The 21,191-nt window shown below is 42.7% G+C and overlaps 2 protein-coding genes and 1 long non-coding RNA gene across 3 annotated transcripts in view; 2 read left to right on the plus strand and 1 right to left on the minus strand.

The window, feature by feature from the left end:
- The window catches only part of LOC307024606 (uncharacterized protein), a 402,876-nt gene that overhangs the window by 317,065 nt on the left and 64,620 nt on the right, over window positions 1–21,191 (plus strand). The window lies entirely within an intron of this gene.
- Window positions 3,898–6,441, plus strand: LOC307023400. The gene is made up of 2 exons (XR_013803705.1): window positions 3,898–5,703; window positions 5,921–6,441. It is a non-coding gene; the product is annotated as an uncharacterized lncRNA (long non-coding RNA).
- LOC307023399 (uncharacterized protein) lies at window positions 5,448–10,328 on the minus strand. The gene is made up of 3 exons (XM_079656630.1): window positions 9,429–10,328; window positions 8,380–9,032; window positions 5,448–8,293 (listed from the first exon to the last, which is right to left on the minus strand). The coding sequence occupies exons 1-3, from the start codon at window positions 9,946–9,948 to the stop codon at window positions 7,526–7,528; spliced, it is 1,941 nt and encodes a 646-aa protein (XP_079512756.1). The 5' UTR covers window positions 9,949–10,328; the 3' UTR covers window positions 5,448–7,525.

Consider the following 21,191-nt stretch of genomic DNA (forward strand, 5'->3'; position numbering starts at 1 on the left):
TTGGACAAAAACATATTTTTTTCCATAAAAATATTCTTGTTAGGAGAGCCAGGTCTTGTTGTAGAATAGATGTGATTGCTTTGTTATTATAATATGTATTTGACTATATACTGATCATGAGAATCCCTAATTACATATAGATATTTCAAAGGACAGATTGACAAAAGACAGGTAAGTAAATGAGTGGAGAGACATTATAAATGCAAAAGCCTCCAGAATTGTGAATTATTTGATCTAGTTAAGCATTTCACATCAGTTCCAGCTTTGTGTATACACATTCAGTATATATGCCCAGTTGACCTCCATTTAGGTTCAAAATGGCAAGATAAAAAAATTTCACTTTGAAAGAATAACTCAGAGCTCTCTCCACCTCCCACTTCTCTTTGTCTCTCATGTTTTAACAATATTAGAGTCTCAGAGTGGAGCCTTCCTGTTTCCCTCCACCCAGCTACATCTGGAAGGTTTCTTATTTCTCTAATTTCCCCTCCTCGGCTCCTCGGTCCTCCGGTAGTGACCCGGAAATGAATTTCAGCGCGCCATGTTGAAGGACATCTCATTTCTCTAAATGCACTCCGAGGATCGAGCGTCGAGGAGGCTCTCTGGAGGAGCTATGATCGAGGATACACTGATGCATCCTCCACGGCTCCTCCACGGATGCATTTCCGGGAACGGTGGAGGCGTGGCGCACGGCCGGACTTATCTCAGCCGATGACAGCTCTGCATGCATCATCTGGATATTATTTTAGTAACTGCTTTCATCGCGACCGATGTTTACAGAGAGAACAGCTGTGAGGTCCGTGCAGAAAGCACAGCAGTGTGTAAAATATATATCACTCAGTATAATAGGCCTACATTACTCTCCAGTGTATATATATATATATATATATATATATATATATATATATCCAGTCTTTCATAGTGTTATGTTATTATGCTGAGAGTGCTCTCATACTTGTTTGAATCTGAAATTGTATATATCTATATAAATATATAGCCTATATAAATATATGTGTGTGTGTGTGTGTGTGTGTGTATGTGTGTGTCCCCGCATCTGTAGCCTGTTATTGTCTAATTATACCGCAATGTGAATGAATCAAAGTAAATATATAAGTCGCTATGAACACATCTGTCCATCAGACCAAGGGCTGCTGTGCCTCCTGTCATCATTGTCTCTTTAAAATGACCGCTCAGAGGAGAGGAGTTCTCATTTCTCTAACCGCCTGCTGCTTCCCCTCCTCTCTCCTCGGTACCCCTCCTCGACTCCTCCGCTCGCATCTCCTGTGGGCGGGACTAAGACACGAGGATAGGAGTCGAGGATAGGGGTTGAGGATAGGAGTCGAGGAGGGGAAATTAGAGAATATAAAACCTTCCTGCTCATCCTTCAGGAGGGCTGCATGGGGGGAGCCTATGACACTGTTTAAGAGATATTTCCTCAAAGGCTGCTAACAATCTGGATTAAATATATATGTTTGGGGATATCTTTAAGCCATTTAAAAACAGGTTTTCCAGGTTGGGACTTGTTTTAAAACACAAGTCCTGCTAGGGCTATCATTTGGATTGGGGGACAGGGGTCGCTTAGACGTTTTAATCTTTTTTTTTATCATTCAGAGAAATAATAATTTATATCCAGATGGTTAAGTGTTTAAGGATTATGGAAAAAGCCTACCTGAAGTGTGATTGGCTGGCATATGTTTTTCTGAAAAACAAAATAGAAAAAAGGGATGCTCAGTTCTGGGATTTGAGTTTTACGACAAAACATGAGACAGAAACTGGGGCTATTCTCCATTCTCATCAATATGTTCATATCATTTGTCCAAGCCTTATAAAATCTATTACAATGAGCACTGACGATTACCTGGAGGATCATGATCAATTAACACCTTTCTGACATACTTTATATTGTTTTCTTCCTCCATCTCTGTATACGTTTTCACTTTTAAGCTGTCCTTATCCTAATGCTGTTGATCACAGTAATGTATACTAAATCTGATCAGGGCAGGGACATGACTTACAAAATGTCCCAAATTGGGATCAATAAAGTACTTATCTATCTATCTATCTAGTATCTATCCATCTGCTTTAACCCTTAAATGGTTTCTGTAACCTGGGGCATACTCTCATTTGACAGGCAGTGTCCATGTGAAATAACAGTGTAACATGGGTATAATATTGGTGGGATACGGGTATAATAATGGTGTAACATGTGTGCATTAGGGGTGTTAGGTGTGTTAATATAGGTGTATGTTTTAATGTGTAATGTGCTTGTATTAACAGTTAAATATAGGTGAATTATGTGTGTAATAACATTAGGGCTGTACCCGAATATTCTACTATTCGTTCGTTGGCCAACTATTCGGGTTTCAATTTCATTATTCGGATATTCGTTTTTTTATTTATTTTTTCCAAAAAATAAATATATTTTTCTAAATGTATGCTATCAACAAAGGCAAATTGCCAGATTCTTATACTATATTTATATTTTTGAATTGCACTGTTAAAATGCGGAAATATATACAATCTCAGCCTGTGCTCCTGACATAGCGTTCACTCACTGTCACGAACGCAAACGGCACGCTTCACCTCGCTTCACCCACAAAATGCCGAAGACTTCAGCTGTGTGGGACCATTTAAAAAAAACTAAAAAACAGGGATGATAGCTCATATATGAGACTTCAAAGGTCTTTTATTTTGAAACTCTACATCAGAATGTCCTGATTTTTTCTGAGTGACTAGATGGGGTGTCCTGCTATCACCCTGGAGTGAAATAAGTCTTTGATACTGGACAGTTGTATTCTCATCTAAATGCAGAGGGATGATAGCTCATATATGAGGCAGTGTTTCCAGGACTCTACCGTAATGCATAGGATATTCGCGCACCGCAATATCACGTGCGGGCTGGCTTGACTAGGTTTTCCCGAGTGGAGGCTGGCTTGACCGCAGTATAATAACTTGTGTCCATAGATGCATCCCCACGCATCCCAGCCATCAACATCCTCAACAATACAGCAGACCCTACAGAGGACACATTTAGTTTTAATGTTTGCGAGTACTGAGACAATAAATACATATAAATCGTAATAGTATGCTCTTTCTGCGCTTCTGCTTAACAGCGTGTTGTCAGGGTGTCTCGGATTCGGAGCGTGTTATGAAACCTTTTTGAAAAAAATATTTTTTTGAAAAATATTTTTATAAGAAAAAAAATGCAAATCTCTCCGCACCGAATATTCGCTGCTGATTACTACCGAATATCCGGAGCCCGAAAAATGGTATTCGGGACAGCCCTAAATAACATTGTAACTACGGTGTAATATTGGTGTTACATGTGTGTAATATATGTCAAGTATCAATGAAATATAGGAGTTTTAATAGTGTAACATGGTACAATAGGGTTGTAATACAGGTGTACAAATGTGTAACATGGATCTAATAATATTGTAATAGTTGTGTATTAATTTCTACTATGAGTGTAATAACAGTGTTTTAAGGGTGTAATGTAGAAGATGGAAAGCACACATTCTCTAAGGTATTTGGATGTGAGGCCTTATTAAGGCTTTGTGCTTTATTGACAACATCGAGTGACCCGGTGTGGACATTGAATAATACTGAGATGGAATTGTATTTAATTGCTAATGTGATTAAGTTTTAGGGCGGTGTAACCATAACACGTAACGTTATAATAACACGCTAACATTAGGCTATAAACATGACATTAGTCACAACAACACAGTAAACTCGGACAGTGTCAGGTGTTGTTTGGAGAAATAAAATGCCACATGTCTCTCCAGGAACAAGGCAAACAGAGCGGTTAGCCGCTAGCTTTAGCAGCTAGCTGGTGTAGCTGCAGTCTACAGTAACGTCAGCCCGTTATTGCAGCATCCACACCGACACTCACCAGGTTGAGCGGGCTGTCCTCGACCTCCATGGAATGGCTTCTCGGTGGTTTACACTACATGAAAGGTGTCTCTGTCCCTTGCTGACTGTCAGTCGCTATACGAAAACATAATTACAAGAATATTAGCTTACTGTCAGGGAAGCACAATCGCCTCCACAGCGTCAACACGTCGTGACGTCACATCCGTTCTACAGCAGGTTGTGGTCGTATGTTTTGGCTGCGGTCGGATAATCCAAAAATCAGCTCCGAGGTTGCGTTCGGATAGTTTAAAAATCAGCTCCTAAATTCTAACCTGGTTCTAACCCTATCTCCTATTCCTTGACCTCTGAGTGAAACGTCACGGGGTTAAGGGATAGTGGATAGGAGAATTCAAAAGGACTGCGGTACTTTAGAGAATCCGAATGCACTTTCACTATCCGACGTGTTTATGATGCGCCAGCGGACGTCATTTTGAGCGTCTGCTGCTGTGGGGACACTATGGAAACCAAACTACAGTTTTCTATACAGTGGACTACAACATGGATATTTAATAAGAACGACGGACTCATCTAGAGACTCTTCACCGTGCTCTGATGCTGTTGCTTTATGCTTTATGAACGTGGACAACAGAGAAACATATTCTTCATGACCAAAGTTGGAATTAAAATAAAAAAGGAAAGTGAAACTTATGCTCGTCACCCTCTCCCTTCGATCCACATTAATACAAATGATCCCAATACCTAGGATTGTATGAACTATGAAAAGATCTTCAAATCAATACAAATGTATTTATTATAAACGTTAGTCCTTAACACCTATCACTGTGTACATCACCATTCAAACATCTTTTAAAAGTTGAACAAACCCCACTCAGCTCAGTGAAATGTTGCCTTTATTTGATAATTTCAGTAAAAACTAACGTTCATATTTCTGTTTTTGATTATAATACTGATGGACGTTCAAAACAAAGCACTTTGGCAACTTACCACATAGGCCTACGTTTTAAAATGCTTAATAAGCACCGTAACTTTCATGATATAATTTCTCCGTCATAATCGTTCTTTTCCGTGAACGGCTGACTGTTGTGTGACGTCAAATGCTGCGGCTGCAAGGCATTGTGGGTCAGCATTTTCTCCTCTCCTTTCGGTGAGGGAGGTCCAGTGGTTCCTAAACTAAAGGAGGTTATAAAGGAAGTTTGAAACCTCCTTTCCTATCATCTAGACTAGAGAATTCGAACGGCACTTATCATGGGTTATGGCTAGAAAGGATCCGTCTAATGTAAATATGACGTCACGTTCTCGTTCTAACTCTCGTTGTAATCGGAGCGGCTCGGCTGTAATCGGAAAGGGTCGGGGTGGGCGGGACGCGGGAAAATCGCGGGAAGATCGAGAAGAGGCGTCGTTCTAACTCTCGTTGTAATCAGAGCAGTGGTAACCACTCAAAGTCCTCAAGAGATAGGAAACGACAGCAGTGTGGGACCTTATTGCGCGAAATTACTGAGCACACATACCACCTACAGGATGAGACGTTCATGTGTACAGTGATATCAAGACTAAATGATCTTTTGGAGGACGTAAAGCAACACACCCCACATGACAGTAGTCTTCCTCTCACCTTCACGCCCCCCAAACACAAAAGGCAGAAGAGGACCATAACACCTCTCAGTACCAGCCATCGTAGACACCCTTTTTCAGGCCGGGTGGGTCATAAAGCTGAGGTCATGAGATCCAACTACAGAGTGGACAGCTTGAACAAGATTTTAAGAGCTAAGTCCCCAGAGTCTAATGCGGGAGGAGCAGGCAGGGGTACGAAGAGGAGGATAGATGCTTTAGGTAAGAACAAAGTATATTTACTTTTGCCATCTCCTCTATATTCACAAAACACAGCCAATCATCCATTCCAATCCTATGTGACATGGCACAGTTCATTTCACTCCAATAGAAATTGGTATAAAAGAGACCATTAGTCTTCTCATTGTGCTTATTGCTGTGGATAGGTGTTAACTATTGTTGTTGTATTGTATCATATCAAAAGTTGTTTTCATCCAAGGCACCACCGCCAGGTGAATGTTGGAAGCTTGGAGATGAATGGAGCTGTAAAGAGGTGGTAAGTAAAACAACGTTTTTAATCCATTGCATGTGATTGATGTAGTTATAAAAAGTATATCATAAGCTGTCATTAGTCTAAATATCTAACAGCAAAAGGAGGAGAGTCTGAGGAGGAGAGGAGATGAGAAGAACAGAGGAGAGGAGACAGCAAAAGGAGGAGAGTATGAGGAGAGGAGAACAGGAGAGGAGAGGATAAAGCAAAAGGAGGATAGTCTGAGGAGAAGATGAGGAGAGGAGAACAGAGGAAACAGGGAAAGCAGAGTAAAGAGCAGAGTTGAAAGAGAAGTTGAAAGCAGAGCAAACAGTAGCAGGAGAAGTAGAGCAAATGTAAAAGTAACTTTGAAAAGTATCAGCAAGAAGATCAGAGTTGCATAATGTTATTTTGTTTTATTCGTTACTGTTATATTAATGTTGTATGTTCATTTTTGTACATAGGATAATAAAGATGATCTTAACCTTGAACTCGATTCATGACCTCATTTCATTATTAAAACCTTAATATCAAATTACAGACTGGATTCAAATTAGGATCTCCAAATGTGTTGATGTAATGTTTGTGATAAACTGAAGGATAAAGTGTTCCTTTATGTGTTGAGAAAATTCCCCTCCCTCCTAAGCCAAGTAAGGTGTTTAAAAAGCCTCTTGGATCAGCTGGAAAATGCATCATCGCAAAGCTGAAAACAGCTGTTTCACTTTACTTTTGAAAGATACGACAGAGACAAAGCTACACATATATGATGATATTATAGAATATGATGCATTGCTGCAGATTAAACTACCCAACGGGATATAAAAGAGGTAAACACATCTACAGCAGTAACATGCAACATACATTTTATTGCACCAGGAGCTATCTTGGGACTTTTACTGCAACAACGTTGACTTGCCTGTGAATACAAAATAAACCATAGTGTTGCTGATCTACAGTGTTGTCATTCTTCTTTCAACAGCAAGACCGCTAACAAGTATTTACATACTTAATATAGTTCAGTTTCTCGCCATCCCAAACGTAAACATTCAGCCACGTGACTAGGGTGACCACCTGCTAAGAAGCCCAAGGGGGGACAAGGGGTATGTTTCTGAGGGACAATGTGGGACACTGCCCGGCGCGGAAGTGGTTTACCTATTTCTAGCACATACCATCTTACATAGTACATTAATAGTGCCCTATTCCACTAGACATGTGTAATATCTGATGTATGTCCATCAATAGGCCACCAATGTGTATTTCTTTCTAAATAAAGATTCATAACATTTTGAACAATGAATTGGCAAATGCTATTTAACTTAAGCAATTTATTCACTTCAAGCAACATTCATGAGAAGGTTCCAAATGTTTTTTCAGTATAGACACAGGAGTGCGAACCCATCAACATCACAAGGTGACAACAATGCAAAAAGTTGCCAACATAAAATCCTATGCAGAACAATGACATTTTCACCTAAAAGGCAACTGTAACCTAAAAATGGTAAATTTGCAACCCTGTAAACAGTCCACCAATGTTCAAAATCAATCAAACTACATCTTAGAGAAATGGGATATTAACTAGTTTTCTTCAGGTTTCTTCTTGAACTTGTATTTCTTGTTGGAGCGTACAGCATTGAGGAGAGCCTTCTCTTTCACTACATAAGAGTAGAAGTCCTTGCAACTGAATGTGAAGTTGCTCTTCACCTGGATTTCTGACTTGATGAGGTTTACCAAACATCTGTTCCTTGTGTCTGTCCAGCATCCTGTCATCAGTGAAAAGACCCTCTCCACTGAAGCATTGGTGATTGGTACACTCAAGAGGAAAGAAGCTAATGCTGTCATGTTTGGTGTGTGTGTGTGCTTGAGTAAGGTGGCCCACTTCTCAACGACTGAAGCTTCTGACTGCACAATGGCCTGTTGGTGTGGCAGAACAACACAATACTCATCATATAGTGCATCCATGTCCAATTGCTTGCTTAGCTGCAGGACTTCTACAGCTTCACAGAGATGGGTGAAGTTGAATGGGCTCTTCTGTAGTGCCAGGCTAGCCACTTTCTTCTGGTAGTTGGAGTCTGAGAAGTCATAGCGCTGCTCCAGGTAAGTGAGAGAGGACTGGTAGAAGTTGCACATATCCTCTCTGAGCACAGCTGCCTGCCTGTCTGGAAACTCCTGGAAGAGTACACCCGTCTGGGCCCCAAAGAAACCATCACTCTGTCGTTGCTGTAGCTTGGTTTTTAGGGTGAACATCATATCGTAGAGCTCACAGACAGTCCCATCTTCTCGCTCCAGCACCAGCACAGTGTCGTGGAAAATCTTCAGCGCATTGCTGAGGAAGGACAGGTAAACCTAAAAGAAGTAAGATGAGTCAATGATCACTCTTTGCATTATCATAATTTCTCTTATCCCTGTTGAATGCAATTCAAAATAATTACCTGTAATTCAAGGGGGTTGCCCTCACCATCCTGGTCATCCCTGAACAGCCGCCATAGTGACTTTGGGCACTGTTCCTCTCCCAATGAGAGAAAATAGGCCTTGATAGGAGCCCAGCAGTCATGAAGCCTCTTCACTGCAGGCCACAGGCTCAGCCATCTTGTGGGCACATGTCTAAGCAGGGACTGGTACTCTATCTCCACAAAGGTGTGAACTGACTTAAGTTCCTCAACGCGTTTGGCAGATGAGGAGAAGTGGCTAAAGGTCTTGTTGACAACATTTTCTATGTCGATATTTAGCCGATCTCCTGCGTGTTTTGCACTGTTGTGAACGATGTGGGCCACACAGTTTGCCTTCAAAATAGAACTGTTGTTCTCTTTCAGTTTCTGGAAGACAGAGTTGTATCTCCCATAATTCACACTAGCATTGTCAGCACTATACGCAGATATCATGTCTAGTCCCAGTCCGTTTTCCTCCAGCTTGGTGACTATCTGGTTGTGGATCGCGTAAGATGTTTCATCACTGTCATCATAGAAATCAATGACCTTCGTCTGTACTCCCAAGTCTGGCGTCCAGTAACGCACTGACAGTGGGAAGAGCTTGGTGGTCCCATGATTGGAGGCATCTGAAGCCACTGAGAAGAATGGCGTGTGGGCTGTGGAGACACACACAGATGGGGTGAACTTGAGAGAGATTCTCTAAAAACAGATTATTACAAAAATACAAGACACTACTTTACTGTTTTGATCATTATTGATTTTATATAAATATAATCTATACAATTATTTAGGCCTACATCTTTTCAAAAATCATAGTTGCTTTTTTTTGTGAAATCATATAAGGTACACAGAGCCTGGTTTCACAAAGGCACGGAAGAGCCTTTAGCCTTTATGTTTGCGTTGGCTACTGATGCTATTTAATTTCATTGAAGTGAAGGAAACGTTGACTTTTAACATAGTAGAAGAATATCAATATGATTAGACATCAGTTAGCTAACGTCAGATAAATAGCTAACACAATATTACATCCATGAACATAACTTTAAATGTACCTTTAGTTGTTGCCTCTCGTTGCTCATGTAGTGGTCTTTTGAGGACTTTGAAACAATCTTCGACAGAGGCAGGGGCAAGCACATCAGTGACAATAGCTTCTGCCTTCGTCCGACCACAGGCCATCCTCTTGGCAATGTCCGAGTCCGGATAAATCGTTGGGGCTAGCTTTATGCCACAATCTCCTGCTCGATATGATGTAGCGTGTTGGACAGTGTGATACACACTCGTCACCTCTGCAGCAGTGACTTTGTCAGCTAGACAGTCGTTTTTGGGTCGGAGGAAAGCATCCATAGATTTCGATGTCTCTTTTTGTTGGACATTTTTCTTGTGTGTGTCAGTCAGTCTGTGTCGTTTGACATCGTATTCGCCTCCATGTCCGATTGAGAAGGACGTTTTGCAAATGTCACAGAAAACCCTCTCACTATCCCCCTCAACAGCCTTCAGCCACACATATTCCCTCTCCCACTCTTTCCTGTACCCACACCTTCTCTTTTTACTTACTGGTGCTTCAGACGCCATTTTCTATAGACAAGTTCACGCGACAAAACCACGGGTAGCGCGGCATAACCCTACACAAATGCACTTCATTTCCGCCGGAAGTCTTTTGCACAGCGTCTGTCGCCGCGCGTGCGGCCGTTTGCTGTCATGACGACGACGCAAAATTTGACAACCTAGTCAGCAGTTATACTGGGGGGTGGGTGTGGCAACTGTAGCGTGCTGAACTAGTCTCAAGTAATGCTAGTTTGGCTGCCAAGAGCTCAAGAAGCTAGAGCGAGCAATTCTTTTTTGAGCAAGCATTGATTATGCGTGACATGGTCTCAATTTGCGGGACGCATGAATTGGGGTTCAAACGCTGTGCGTGCACGCGCTACGCGGGACGGGTGGTCACCCTACACGTGACTGCGCTTCCGAGCCGCTCCGATTACAACCGAGCCGCTCCGATTACAACGAGAGTTAGAACGAGAACGTGACGTCATATTTACATTAGACGGATCCTTTCTAGCCATAACCCTTATCATGGCTGCCACTGAGGGACTTCCGGGTCATTTCACTCGGTTAGGAAGGTTCCTAAGCTAAATGGATTATTCTTCTTCTTTTTCTTCTTCTTGTTCTTGTTCTTCTTGTTCTTCTTCTTCTTCTTCTTCGGTGGTGGATGTGTGTTTGAAGAGGGAAGAGGGAATTTCAACTTTAACTCTTTTGTTTCTGTTTCAATCGTTTCTTTAACTGTATGATCTTTCGTTGGGATTTTTGTACCCTTTGCAAGTATGGTTAATTTGTTAATTTAGTGTTTTTCCGTGCCTCGTGGCGGGGATGGCGTCCTCCGGGGCGCCGCCGGTGTCTCTGAGACACGGAGTGCGGCTGGTGGCTCAGGCCGCAAGCACAGTGGAGCAGGTGCTGCTGGCTGTGGGGGATCAGGTCGGTCATGTAAATATCTCCTATGCTTCCCGCATGAACAAAGCGGTCGTGGTCTTTTTGAAAGACCAGAAATATGTGACGGAACTTATCGAGAGCGGATTAATGCTAAACGAGGAATACATTCAAGTTTCACCGCTGGCGACACCGTCCACGCGGATCACTGTGTCTGGCGTTCCTCCGTTCATCCCGAATGAGGCGCTGGAACGGGAGCTGAAGCGTTTTGGTAAGTTTGCCAGTAGTCTCCGCACTGTTGCTCTGGGGTGTAAGGATGAAAAGTTAAAACATGTCCATTCTCTGCGGAGACAGGTTTTCATGTTTCTGAATTGTCCCACTCAGACACTAGATGTGTCCTTCCGGGTGAGGCACGAAGAGGGTTTTTATATGGTTTATGCGAGCTCAGGGAGCGTAAAGTGTTTTGAGTGCGGGGAGTCGGGTCACAAAAGTGTTGCATGTCCACAGAGACGGCACGCCGCTCCGCCGGGTGCGGCTGGGCCCGGGGCCGCCGAGCCGGGGGCGGCCGGGGCCGCTGGGGCGGCCGGGCCGGGAGCCGCTGGGGCAGCCGAGCCGGGGGCCGCTGGGGCGGCCGAGCCGGGGGCGGCCGGGGCCGCTGGGGCGGCCTGGTCCGCGGCAGCGGGACCCGGTGTCGCGGGGGCTGCTGCTGCACCCGCCGGGGCCCCGGTGGCTGCGGAGGAAGTAGGGATGAATATCGTGAGAGATGAAACAGGGACTGTAGAGAGTGTGGTGAGTGTGAGAGGAAAAAATGTGGAAACAGGTAAACGGGTGAGAGATGATGTAGCAGGACAGGTGAGGACTGGTGCTGTGGGACAGGTAGAGGCTGTTGGCACACAGAAGGAGCTGCCGTCTGGCTCTGGGCGGAAAAATGAGCTTCAACAGGCTGCAGACAATAATGAGGTGACAGAGATGGACACAGACGGTGAGGGGGATTCTGACTGTGGTTCAGTTGCAGATAGTCTCTCTCAGAACGCAGAGATATATTCTTTGGAAGAGATTAATGTCTTTTTAGACGAGTCTTTTGGCAAGTCAGTGGAAGTGAGAGATTTTTTCCCTGACATTGACAAGTTTCTTCATACAGTGAGAACTCTTCAGAAAGTTGTAGGGTTAGACCTGCTGGATGAAAAGAAACGTTATCGTCTCAGGAGGCATGTAACTGCTGTGAAAAAAGATACGACAGGAAGCAAAAGAGGGAAGAAACTGAAAAGGTCTAAATAATTTCAACATGATCATGCAACACTGGGTGTCTCCTCTCTGCTGTGTGTACCTGTCTGTTCTTTCTCTCTGTCTCCTTCCTCTAATGCAGGCTTTAAGGGTTGCTTCCTTGAACATGAACGGGGGTAGAAGTGCACAGAAAAGAGCTTTAGTGTTAGAAGTCTTTAATCAGAAAAAATTAGATTTGATATTTCTGCAGGAAACGCACAGTGATAGCCTGAATGAGACGGACTGGGGGATGTGTTGGGGGGGTCAGTATGTACTCAGTCATGGCTCAAACCTTAGTGCTGGAGTAGCTGTTTTATTCTCCCCCTCTCTAAATGTAAAGATTTTATCCAGCACTGAGATAGTGGCAGGTAGAGCCTTGATGGTGAAAGTGGAACTGTTAGAGTTCAGTTTCACCTTTATTAATGTGTATGCACCCAATCAGGGCCCTGCACGTGTATCTGTGTTTCAGTTATTAAAAGACAAGCTAGACACTAGTGTACAGGGGGAGTGTGTTATACTGGGGGGGGACTGGAACGTTTGCACTAATGTCACTTTAGACAGAATAGGACGGGAGCCTCATCCTCAGTCGTCCCTTTTACTGTCACAGGTGATAAGAGAGGCTGACTTAGTGGATGTGTGGAGGATGAAGCATCCCTCCGTTAAACAATACACCTGGATGAAAATGCTAGATGGGGGCGTCAGTGCAGCCAGGCTAGACAGATTTTACATGTCTTCTTCTTTTATTACTCGTGCAGTGAACTGTCACATCCAACCTGTTGGTTTTACAGATCATCAGCTAGTTTCTTTGGATTTGGTTTTATCCAACACAGAGAAACCTAGATCGTTCTGGCAGTTTAATGTTAAAATTTTACAAGATTAGATTTTCTGTGAGAATTTTAATTTGTTTTGGATCAACTGGAAATCAAATAAAGAGTCTTTTCCCTCCCTGAGTCAGTGGTGGGAGGTAGGAAAGGCTCAGATTAGAGTGTTCTGTCAACAGTATACAGCCTACTCCACTGCAAACACTAGGAGAGCTATAGAGCAGTTAGAGAAGGAGGTCAGAGAGTTAGAGAGTGTGTCTGCTCGAAATATAGAACAGTCCCTCCTAAAACAACAGCAGCTTAACTGTTTTCTTCAGGAGAAAGCCAAGGGAGCTCTGATTAGAGCCCGTTTTACTTCCATGAGAGACATTGATGCACCAACCACCTTTTTCTTCAAACTGGAGAGGTCTGTGGGCCAAAGGAAGCAGATGGTATGTCTGCGTCTTCCCGATGGACAGGTAACCTCTGAACCTGCTGAGATGAGGAGACATGCAGTGTCCTTCTACACGGACCTGTTCAAAGCCGAAGGTTGTGACGTGGAAGCCGCTGATGAACTTTTTCAGGGTCTTCCACAGCTGAGTCCAGCCGAAAGTGACACCGTGGGCTCTGACATTACGCTGGAGGAACTGACCTCTGCGGTGACACAGATGGCCTCCGGCAAGGCTCCGGGCATAGACGGTTTACCTGCAGACTTTTTTAAACATTTTTGGAGTATTCTAGGACATGATTTGTTGGATGTATTGATGGAGTCCTTTGGGAAAGGGACTCTTCCAGCTTCCTGTAGGCGTGCAGTGATTTCACTGTTGCCTAAGAAAGGAGATCTAACCCTGCTGAAGAATTGGAGACCTGTGGCTCTCTTATGTACGGACTATAAGATACTGTCAAAGGTTTTAGCTAACAGACTGAAGTGTTTTATCGAACTTCTTGTTGGTACTGATCAAACATATTGCATCCCTGGCAGATCAATTGTGGACAATTAGTTTTTGATGAGAGACACTTTTGATGTTTGCAAACTGTACAATATAAATGTTGGTATTATTTCTATTGACCAAGAGAAGGCCTTTGATCGTGTGGATCACACTTTTCTGGCTGCCACATTGCAGGCTTTTGGTGTTGGGGAGCATTTTTTGTCCTGGGTGAAGTGTTTGTACAGTGATGCATGTTGTGTTGTGAAAGTGGGGGGAGGGCTGAGCAGACCTGTACCAGTTAAAAGGGGGATCAGGCAGGGCTGCCCTATCTCAGGCCTATTATATAGTATTGCCATCGAGCCACTTTTGTGCAGGCTTAGAAACCGGCTGAGGGGCCTGAGTCTGCCAGTGTCAGCTCAGGCCCCCCCGGTGGTTGTATCAGCTTATGCTGATGATGTCAGTGTTTTTATCCAGGGTCAGCGAGATATCCAGGAGCTACAGGACAGTTTAGTTTTGTATAGGAAGGCTGCCTCAGCCAAAGTTAACTGGGAGAAGAGTGAGGCAGTTTTGGTAGGTCAGTGGAGTTTAGAAAATAGGCCCAGTCTTCCTGGTAACCTCAGCTGGGGAAACGAGGGTTTAAGGGTCCTGGGAGTTTGGTTGGGGTCTGAGGACATGGTGGCACAGAACTGGGAGGGATTGCTGGGAAAGGTGCGAGCAAAATTAGCTAAATGGAAATGGCTGCTACCCCGGCTGTCCTACAGGGGAAGAGTTCTTGTAGCCAACAATCTGGTTGCCTCATCTTTGTGGCACAGACTCCAGGTGTTAACCCCACCGCCGGACCTCATGAAACAACTGCAGCGGCTCCTCGTGGATTTCTTCTGGTCGGGTCATCACTGGGTGCCAGCATCGGTCCTGTACCTCCCTGTGGCGGAGGGGGGGCAGGGCCTTGTGGACATTACTGCGAGGACTGCTGCTTTTAGACTGCAGGCAGCTCAGCGGCTGCTGTATGGTGCCTTTCCCTGCTGGCTGGCTATGGCCCGGCTGTTGCTCTGGAGGGCAGGGGGCTTTGGTTTTGATAAACACCTGTTTCTGCTGAAGGCCCCTGCGTACAAGATAACTGGACTTGCACCTTTTTACTGCTCAGTCATCAATGCCTGGAAGATTCTGAGTTTTACCAGACCACCCGACCCCCGGCCTGGGATGTGGCTGTTTGAGGAGCCCCTGTTTGACACTGGTTTTCTTTCCGGAACCATTTTCTCTTCAGCCGCCCTAAAAAATGCGTTCATTGAAGCGGGAGTGGTAAAACTTGGCCATTTGACAGGGATCTCCACGGAAAAATTGGCTGAGGTGACGGGCATTCGATCAACTCGAGTTCTGGAGAACCTGGTAGAAGAGGTGTGGCAGTCGCTGTCGCCATCCCACCGGACTTTTGCTCTGGATGCAGATCTGGCCGACCAGTGGAGAAAGGGACATGATTATGTTTTTCCTGCCTTGAGGGTGGGTCCTGCGGTGGGGGAATGGAGAGAGGAGGATGGTCTCCTGCTATCACTGGGGACTCTAACACCTGGAATGTTCAGCTCCTGCAATGGGAAGAAGCTATATCTTAGCTGCGTAAAGGTGCTAAACCTCAGCTCGCTCGCAGGCGTCAGAGAGTCGAGGTGGACAGATGTGTTTGGTTTGGGCTCTTCCCCTCAGGGCAGCTGGCGGATCCTGTATAAGTCTCCCGTTGAAAAACGGATGGCTGACATCCAATGGAGAATTATACACGGTGCAATAGCCACTAACAAATACAGGGCTCATTTTGACCCAGGCACAAGGGGGGGCTGTCCGTTCTGTTTTATGGCAGAAACATTGGAGCATTTAGTGGTGTCCTGTCCCCGGTTGGCTGGTCTTAAAAAAATGTTTCAGGAGTGGGTGGAGGGGTTCGGGGAGGTTTTCTCCATACCACTTTTTGTCCATGGCCCCAAATACATCCTGAAAAAGAAGGAAATCCTACTATTGATCAATTTCTTGTTTGCTAATGCAAAATTAGCAATCTGGAAAAGTAGGAAGAACAAACTTGCTGGAGTAGGGTGGACGGATGCAGTGCTCTGTCTGAGGGGGCTGGTGGCAGCGCTTCTGAGGGTGGAGCATGCATACTATACGCTGATCAATCATCTACAGGGGTTTCTGGATGTGTGGGCTGTTGGGCAGGTTCTGTGCTCACTGGGGGAAAATGACTCTCTAATATTGAAGTTTTAAAGGGTAGGTGAATTTTTTTGTTTTTAAGGTGTGTAAAAGATGATGTTTTGAAATGGGTAAAACGTTTTCAAATGACATTTATTTGGTAGACGTGAAAATCTGTTTATTTATTTGATTTGTGTAATGTTTTTTGTTTTTTGTTTTGGTGTATAGTTAAAACAAATGGAAATACAATTTTGTTTTAAAAATCAAATCAATCTTCTTCTTCTTCTTCTTCTTCTTCTTCTTCTTCTTCTTCTTCTTCTTCTTCTTCTTCTTCTTCTTCTTCTTCTTCTTCTTCTTCTTCTCTCAGTTTTTGGGGGATTGCAAACAACTTTAAAGGTGCATACCGCCACTTGAGTGTGAATCATCATATCATTCCATCTCTTAACTCATGGACGTATATAACTATGATCTAATAAAAAAATGAAATCAAATGAAATCAACAAAAAACATAAAATAAATAAAACAAAATAAAAGTCTATGATCTTTCCTGACCTAATGTTAAATTATTTTTCCTACCCCAGTTTCACGGGTAAACGGTACCTTCCTGGTAGCTCTTACTCCCTCTCCTTCTGTTCCCAGAATACCAACCACACTCCCTCTCTGACTCTATCACTTTATCCTTTAGTTTTTCTCTTTCAGCTTTATAGGTGATAGGGGTTTCACAACTACCAATATTTACTAGTCGACTAGTTTTTCAAAATAGTAGTCGACTAGTCGTTACGTCATAATAGAGACACACAAAGAGAGGTTTACAACTGTATTTTCTATTGGAACTCATACAGTAACATTAAACACTGCATTTTAATTTGTGTTACATGGCTGAGTAAATAACAAACACTGGACTCACCAAAATCGACAGCAAAAAACTCTTGTTTACATAAATGCCACGTAAATCCAGTGCGCAACAGCGCATTGCGCAACACTTTATTCGCTGTCCTCCACGATGACGTCCACCTTTCCATATTTTTGGTTTGAACACCAACGCATCGACATGTGAGGGAAGGAGGCTTGATCGCTTTCGGGTGACAGTGTTGCCTGCCAGGGAAAACACCCTCTCACTCGGGGTGCTTGTGGCTGGAATAGCCAGGTAGCTCCTCGAAAGCGGGGGAAGCGGTGCACGTTTTCTGCCCACCACTCCAGTGGATTATCCATTGTGGGGATATGCGGTGTCCGCTGGCAGTAATCCCGTAGCTCATCATCCGCATCACTGTTGCCTCTGTTCAGTGCTGACGCCGGTCCGTTGCTCACTGGTGGTAGCATTACTGCTAGTGCTAGCTGTCGGCAGCGGGTGTTTCATCTTCAGATGGTTGCGCATAGCAGATGCATTTGTACTTCAATACAGCTGTACACAACTGACACTTCACTGTGGAGTTGGTTACATCTTCGTTGAAGTACTGCCATACATAAGAATGTCGGACGTGTTTTGAAGCATTTTGCAGCACCTCGTTTACCTCCATTTTTTCCACGACTAGTCGACTAGGGCCTACAGCGCCGACTAGTGGTAAAGGTAGTCGACTAGTCGACTAGTCGATTAGTTGGTGAAACCCCTAATAGGTGACACAATTTAATAAAACATGTTCCACATTTCCCTTACCTCCACAGTTCCCACACTTGTCACTGTTACTTTTCCCCATGACATACAGAGTACCATTCAATGCTGTGTGATCCAGTCTGAGTCATAGCTATCACGATTTCCTCCCTTCTGTTTCTTTCTTTATAAATATTAATTAGGGCCCGAGCAAGGAGTGCTAGGACCCGACGGCGTCCTAGCACGAAGTGCGAGGAACCTATTGTTATTGTGATTGTCTTTTGAACCGTCTGATACTCTTTGCCTTTCTGGTCTTTCTCCCATCTTTTCTGCAAATCTCCATCCCTTTTTTCTTAATTACTGCTTTTCCTTCTCCTTAGTTGAACTGGTAATGTTATTTCCTTTTGTAATGCACTTTTTGCTCATTTATCAGCACACTCGTTCCCTTTCACCCCCTCATGTGCAGGCACCCAGCAGAACTGCAGATATATACCCAACCCAGTCTCATGGCATTTCGTGTTCACCAACACGATTTTTAATCTATTGATTCGTGTTCACCAAAACGATTTCCCCCTTTTTTTCGTGTTGCACAGCACGATTTTAAAAGCAATGTATTTCTACTGGTAATGTGTTTCGTGCCTGCAGCACGTCTTTTTCTCCGGTCGGGTCATGGAAGAGCGGAAGCTGTGTGGTTCATAAAAACATGTTCTTAACCAATATCAAGCCACAATTATTGCTTTTATTTTAAATCGTATAATTTCGGACTTTTGTTTCCGTCTGTGAGGAAAATAAATGGGGCTCAGAGCCTCACAACACTGAAATCTGTATTTTTTAAATCTTTTTTTCTTCTAATTTGTTATTCTTTTCAAAATAACACACTGTTATTTACTCACCAATAACAGACAATTATCCTTGCTTTTATTTATTGCTTTAATTCCATAATCTCTGGCTTTTTTGGTGTCCTTCAGGAACTGAATTTCAAAATAAAAATAACCGGAAACAGACGTAGGCATTTCGAGTGATTACCCAAGATCCTCAGCTATGGTTTAAGCTCGCTGATTGGATGGTTTAGCCGCAATGCATGCTGGGATTTGGTGTTTATATGATATGAAATCCGGAAAACATTTTAAAAGAATAAAATAATACTTAATTCCGAGTGTTCTTGCTTTTCTCTTTGAAAGTCATCACATAACGGCATTGTAATACACGGTTCGGCTGCATTACATATTACAGATCTGCCGTAGTTCTTTATTTATAGAGCCCTGATGAGAAGACCTTTGGAAAAACTTGAAGAAATGCCGCCGAAACTGAATACTTAACGTGGATCATAAATATATCAACAATTAAACAACATCTTCAATTTCTCTTCACACAATACGTCTCCTTGCAGTATCAACCTTAATTCGGCTGAGTTTTATATTTGATCTAATCGTAGATAGGTTATATTTACACCATAAAGGTGCACAGCTGATATAAAAGGACTTTGATTTTTCTTTGAATATAAGAATGTAAATACTGAGTCTGAAATAGTATAGCAATATGTTATAAAATTATGTGAAAACATGAATAAAACTACACATCTTCAGATGTTGTACATACATAAGAGTCCTACACTAATAATACAAAGTTATTATGGCTATGTGTACCTTGTGTGCAGCGCCTAGTGGTTAAAGCACGTTATTTAATTATTGTTTTTATGTGTTATATTTGATTACAAAAATATTAAGAGTACATACTTTCATAGGGGGAAAGTAGAAGGTCTGTGATAGAAATATAGAATATGAAAAATCAAGAAGATACTGTAAGTGATCTCTACAATAAAACAGTTTAGAGCAGGATGTACAAAGATGTTAATAGGAGGAGGTGCAAAACAGAAAAACGAATTAACCTTTATTTAAACATTAAATAGTACTTTAGATTAACGTCCTCTTTTAAATATGAAAAACACTTTGGGGGTATCTACAGATAAATATTAAGCCTGACAAAGTACTTAACGTCTAATATATTGCTTTCCTGCAATGTTAACTATGTTGAAGCACTTATTTTATCTGATATTATAGATATGAATTATACTCTTATGTATGTAGATAGTATAAGAAATGTGCAGAATATGACAGTTTAATGGTGGAGGTACAAACACATATTGATAGATGTCTTGTAATGTGCTGTTGAGGAACCTGTGACCCAAGATTTTCATTCATTGCATACACCGTAGTTGTGTATATGATAAGTCAATAACCTTTGAAAATCTTGAAATCTTGAAAGGGATGTGCAAAATAGCCATTATACAGTCTTTAATTAACTATTAGTAGAGAGTAACGAGTAATGAATATACTTTATTACTCGTTTCCATTCATGTCAATTGCAGATAAATGTTTAGTCTTCTCAAGCACCAACTATCAAATATCTCTCCTGATTGTTGGCACTTGGCAATCAGGTTAACCTCTGTATTGTGGAGTAGAATTACAAAGTAACAATGATCTGTCACGTGGGTATTAATGCTGGGCATTATGGACACAAGCGATTTTCACCCATTTATTAATTATATGTTTTACATTTGATAACACCAATGTGTTTAATACTGGCAACTTCTAATTGTGGGAAAAACGAAAACGTTCAGTAGAGACGTCCCATGGAACATTTTGCGAAACACAATAGTGTGTAGTTCTGGGGGGGGGGGGGCGTTCGATTCCAGTTTAGATAGTCTGGCGTGGTTTTGTTCCATTTCAAACAGCTGTTTGACGCTCGGCGTAACCTTGGCGCACTGCCACTCCAACATCCAATCCCAGCGCTTGAAGATTAATCACGGGGACTGTAGTCCTAAACGATAGCTCGGGATTATGGGTAGTGTAGTGTCTTCGGCCATCCTAAACTCCTAGAGGCCTACATCTGTTTCCGGTTATTTTTATTTTGAAATGTAGTTCCTGACGGACGCCAAAAAAGCCAGAGATTATGGAATTGAACCAATAAATAAAAGCAAGGATAATTGTGTGTTATTGGTGAGTAAATAACAGTGTGTTATTTTGAAAAGAATAACAAATTAGAAGGAAAGATTTAAAAATACAGATTTCAGTATTCTGAGGCTCTGAGCCCCATTTATTTTCCTCACAGACGGCAACAAAAGTCCGAAATTATACGATTTAAAATAAAAGCAATAATTGTGGCTTGATATTGAGTAAGAACATGTTTTTATGAACCACACAGCTTCCGGTCTTCCATGACCCGACCGGAGAAAAAGACGTGCTGCAGGCACGAAACACATTACCAGTAGAAATACATTGCTTTTAAAATCGTGCTGTGCAACACGAAAAAAAGGAGAAAATCGTGTTGGTGAACACGAATCAATAGATTAAAAATCGTGTTGGTGAACACGAAATGCCATGAGACTGGGTTGATATATCGCCTCTGTGAAGTCTTAAAAGGCTATGATTAAGTTCCGTGAGTAAGTCTTCACTGACAGTTGTTGTTGGCTGTATGCTTTTTAATATGGACAATGAATCTGTACATATCACCACCCTATCTGGTCTGACCTCTTCCACCCACTGTAATCCTATATTACTGCCAGCATTTCTGCTTTGTACACTGATAATTGATCAGACGCTCTTATGGAGATCGATATTTTAAAGTCTGGATGTATATACCAACTCC

This window comes from Notothenia rossii (assembly GCF_949606895.1).
Source record: "Notothenia rossii genome assembly, chromosome: 11".
Taxonomy (NCBI): domain Eukaryota; kingdom Metazoa; phylum Chordata; class Actinopteri; order Perciformes; family Nototheniidae; genus Notothenia; species Notothenia rossii.

What these genes read in the sequence shown, in the direction of transcription:
- LOC307023399 (XM_079656630.1), bottom strand. Translation starts at nt 9,948, where the DNA reads ATGGCGTCTGAAGCACCAGTAAGTAAAAAGAGAAGGTGTGGGTACAGG. An exon ending in ACGAGAGGCAACAACTAAAG is followed by an intron (nt 9,033 to 9,428) that starts GTACATTTAAAG and finishes GTGTCTCCACAG; the next exon opens with CCCACACGCCATTCTTCTCA. An exon ending in GCAACCCCCTTGAATTACAG is followed by an intron (nt 8,294 to 8,379) that starts GTAATTATTTTG and finishes TACTTCTTTTAG; the next exon opens with GTTTACCTGTCCTTCCTCAG.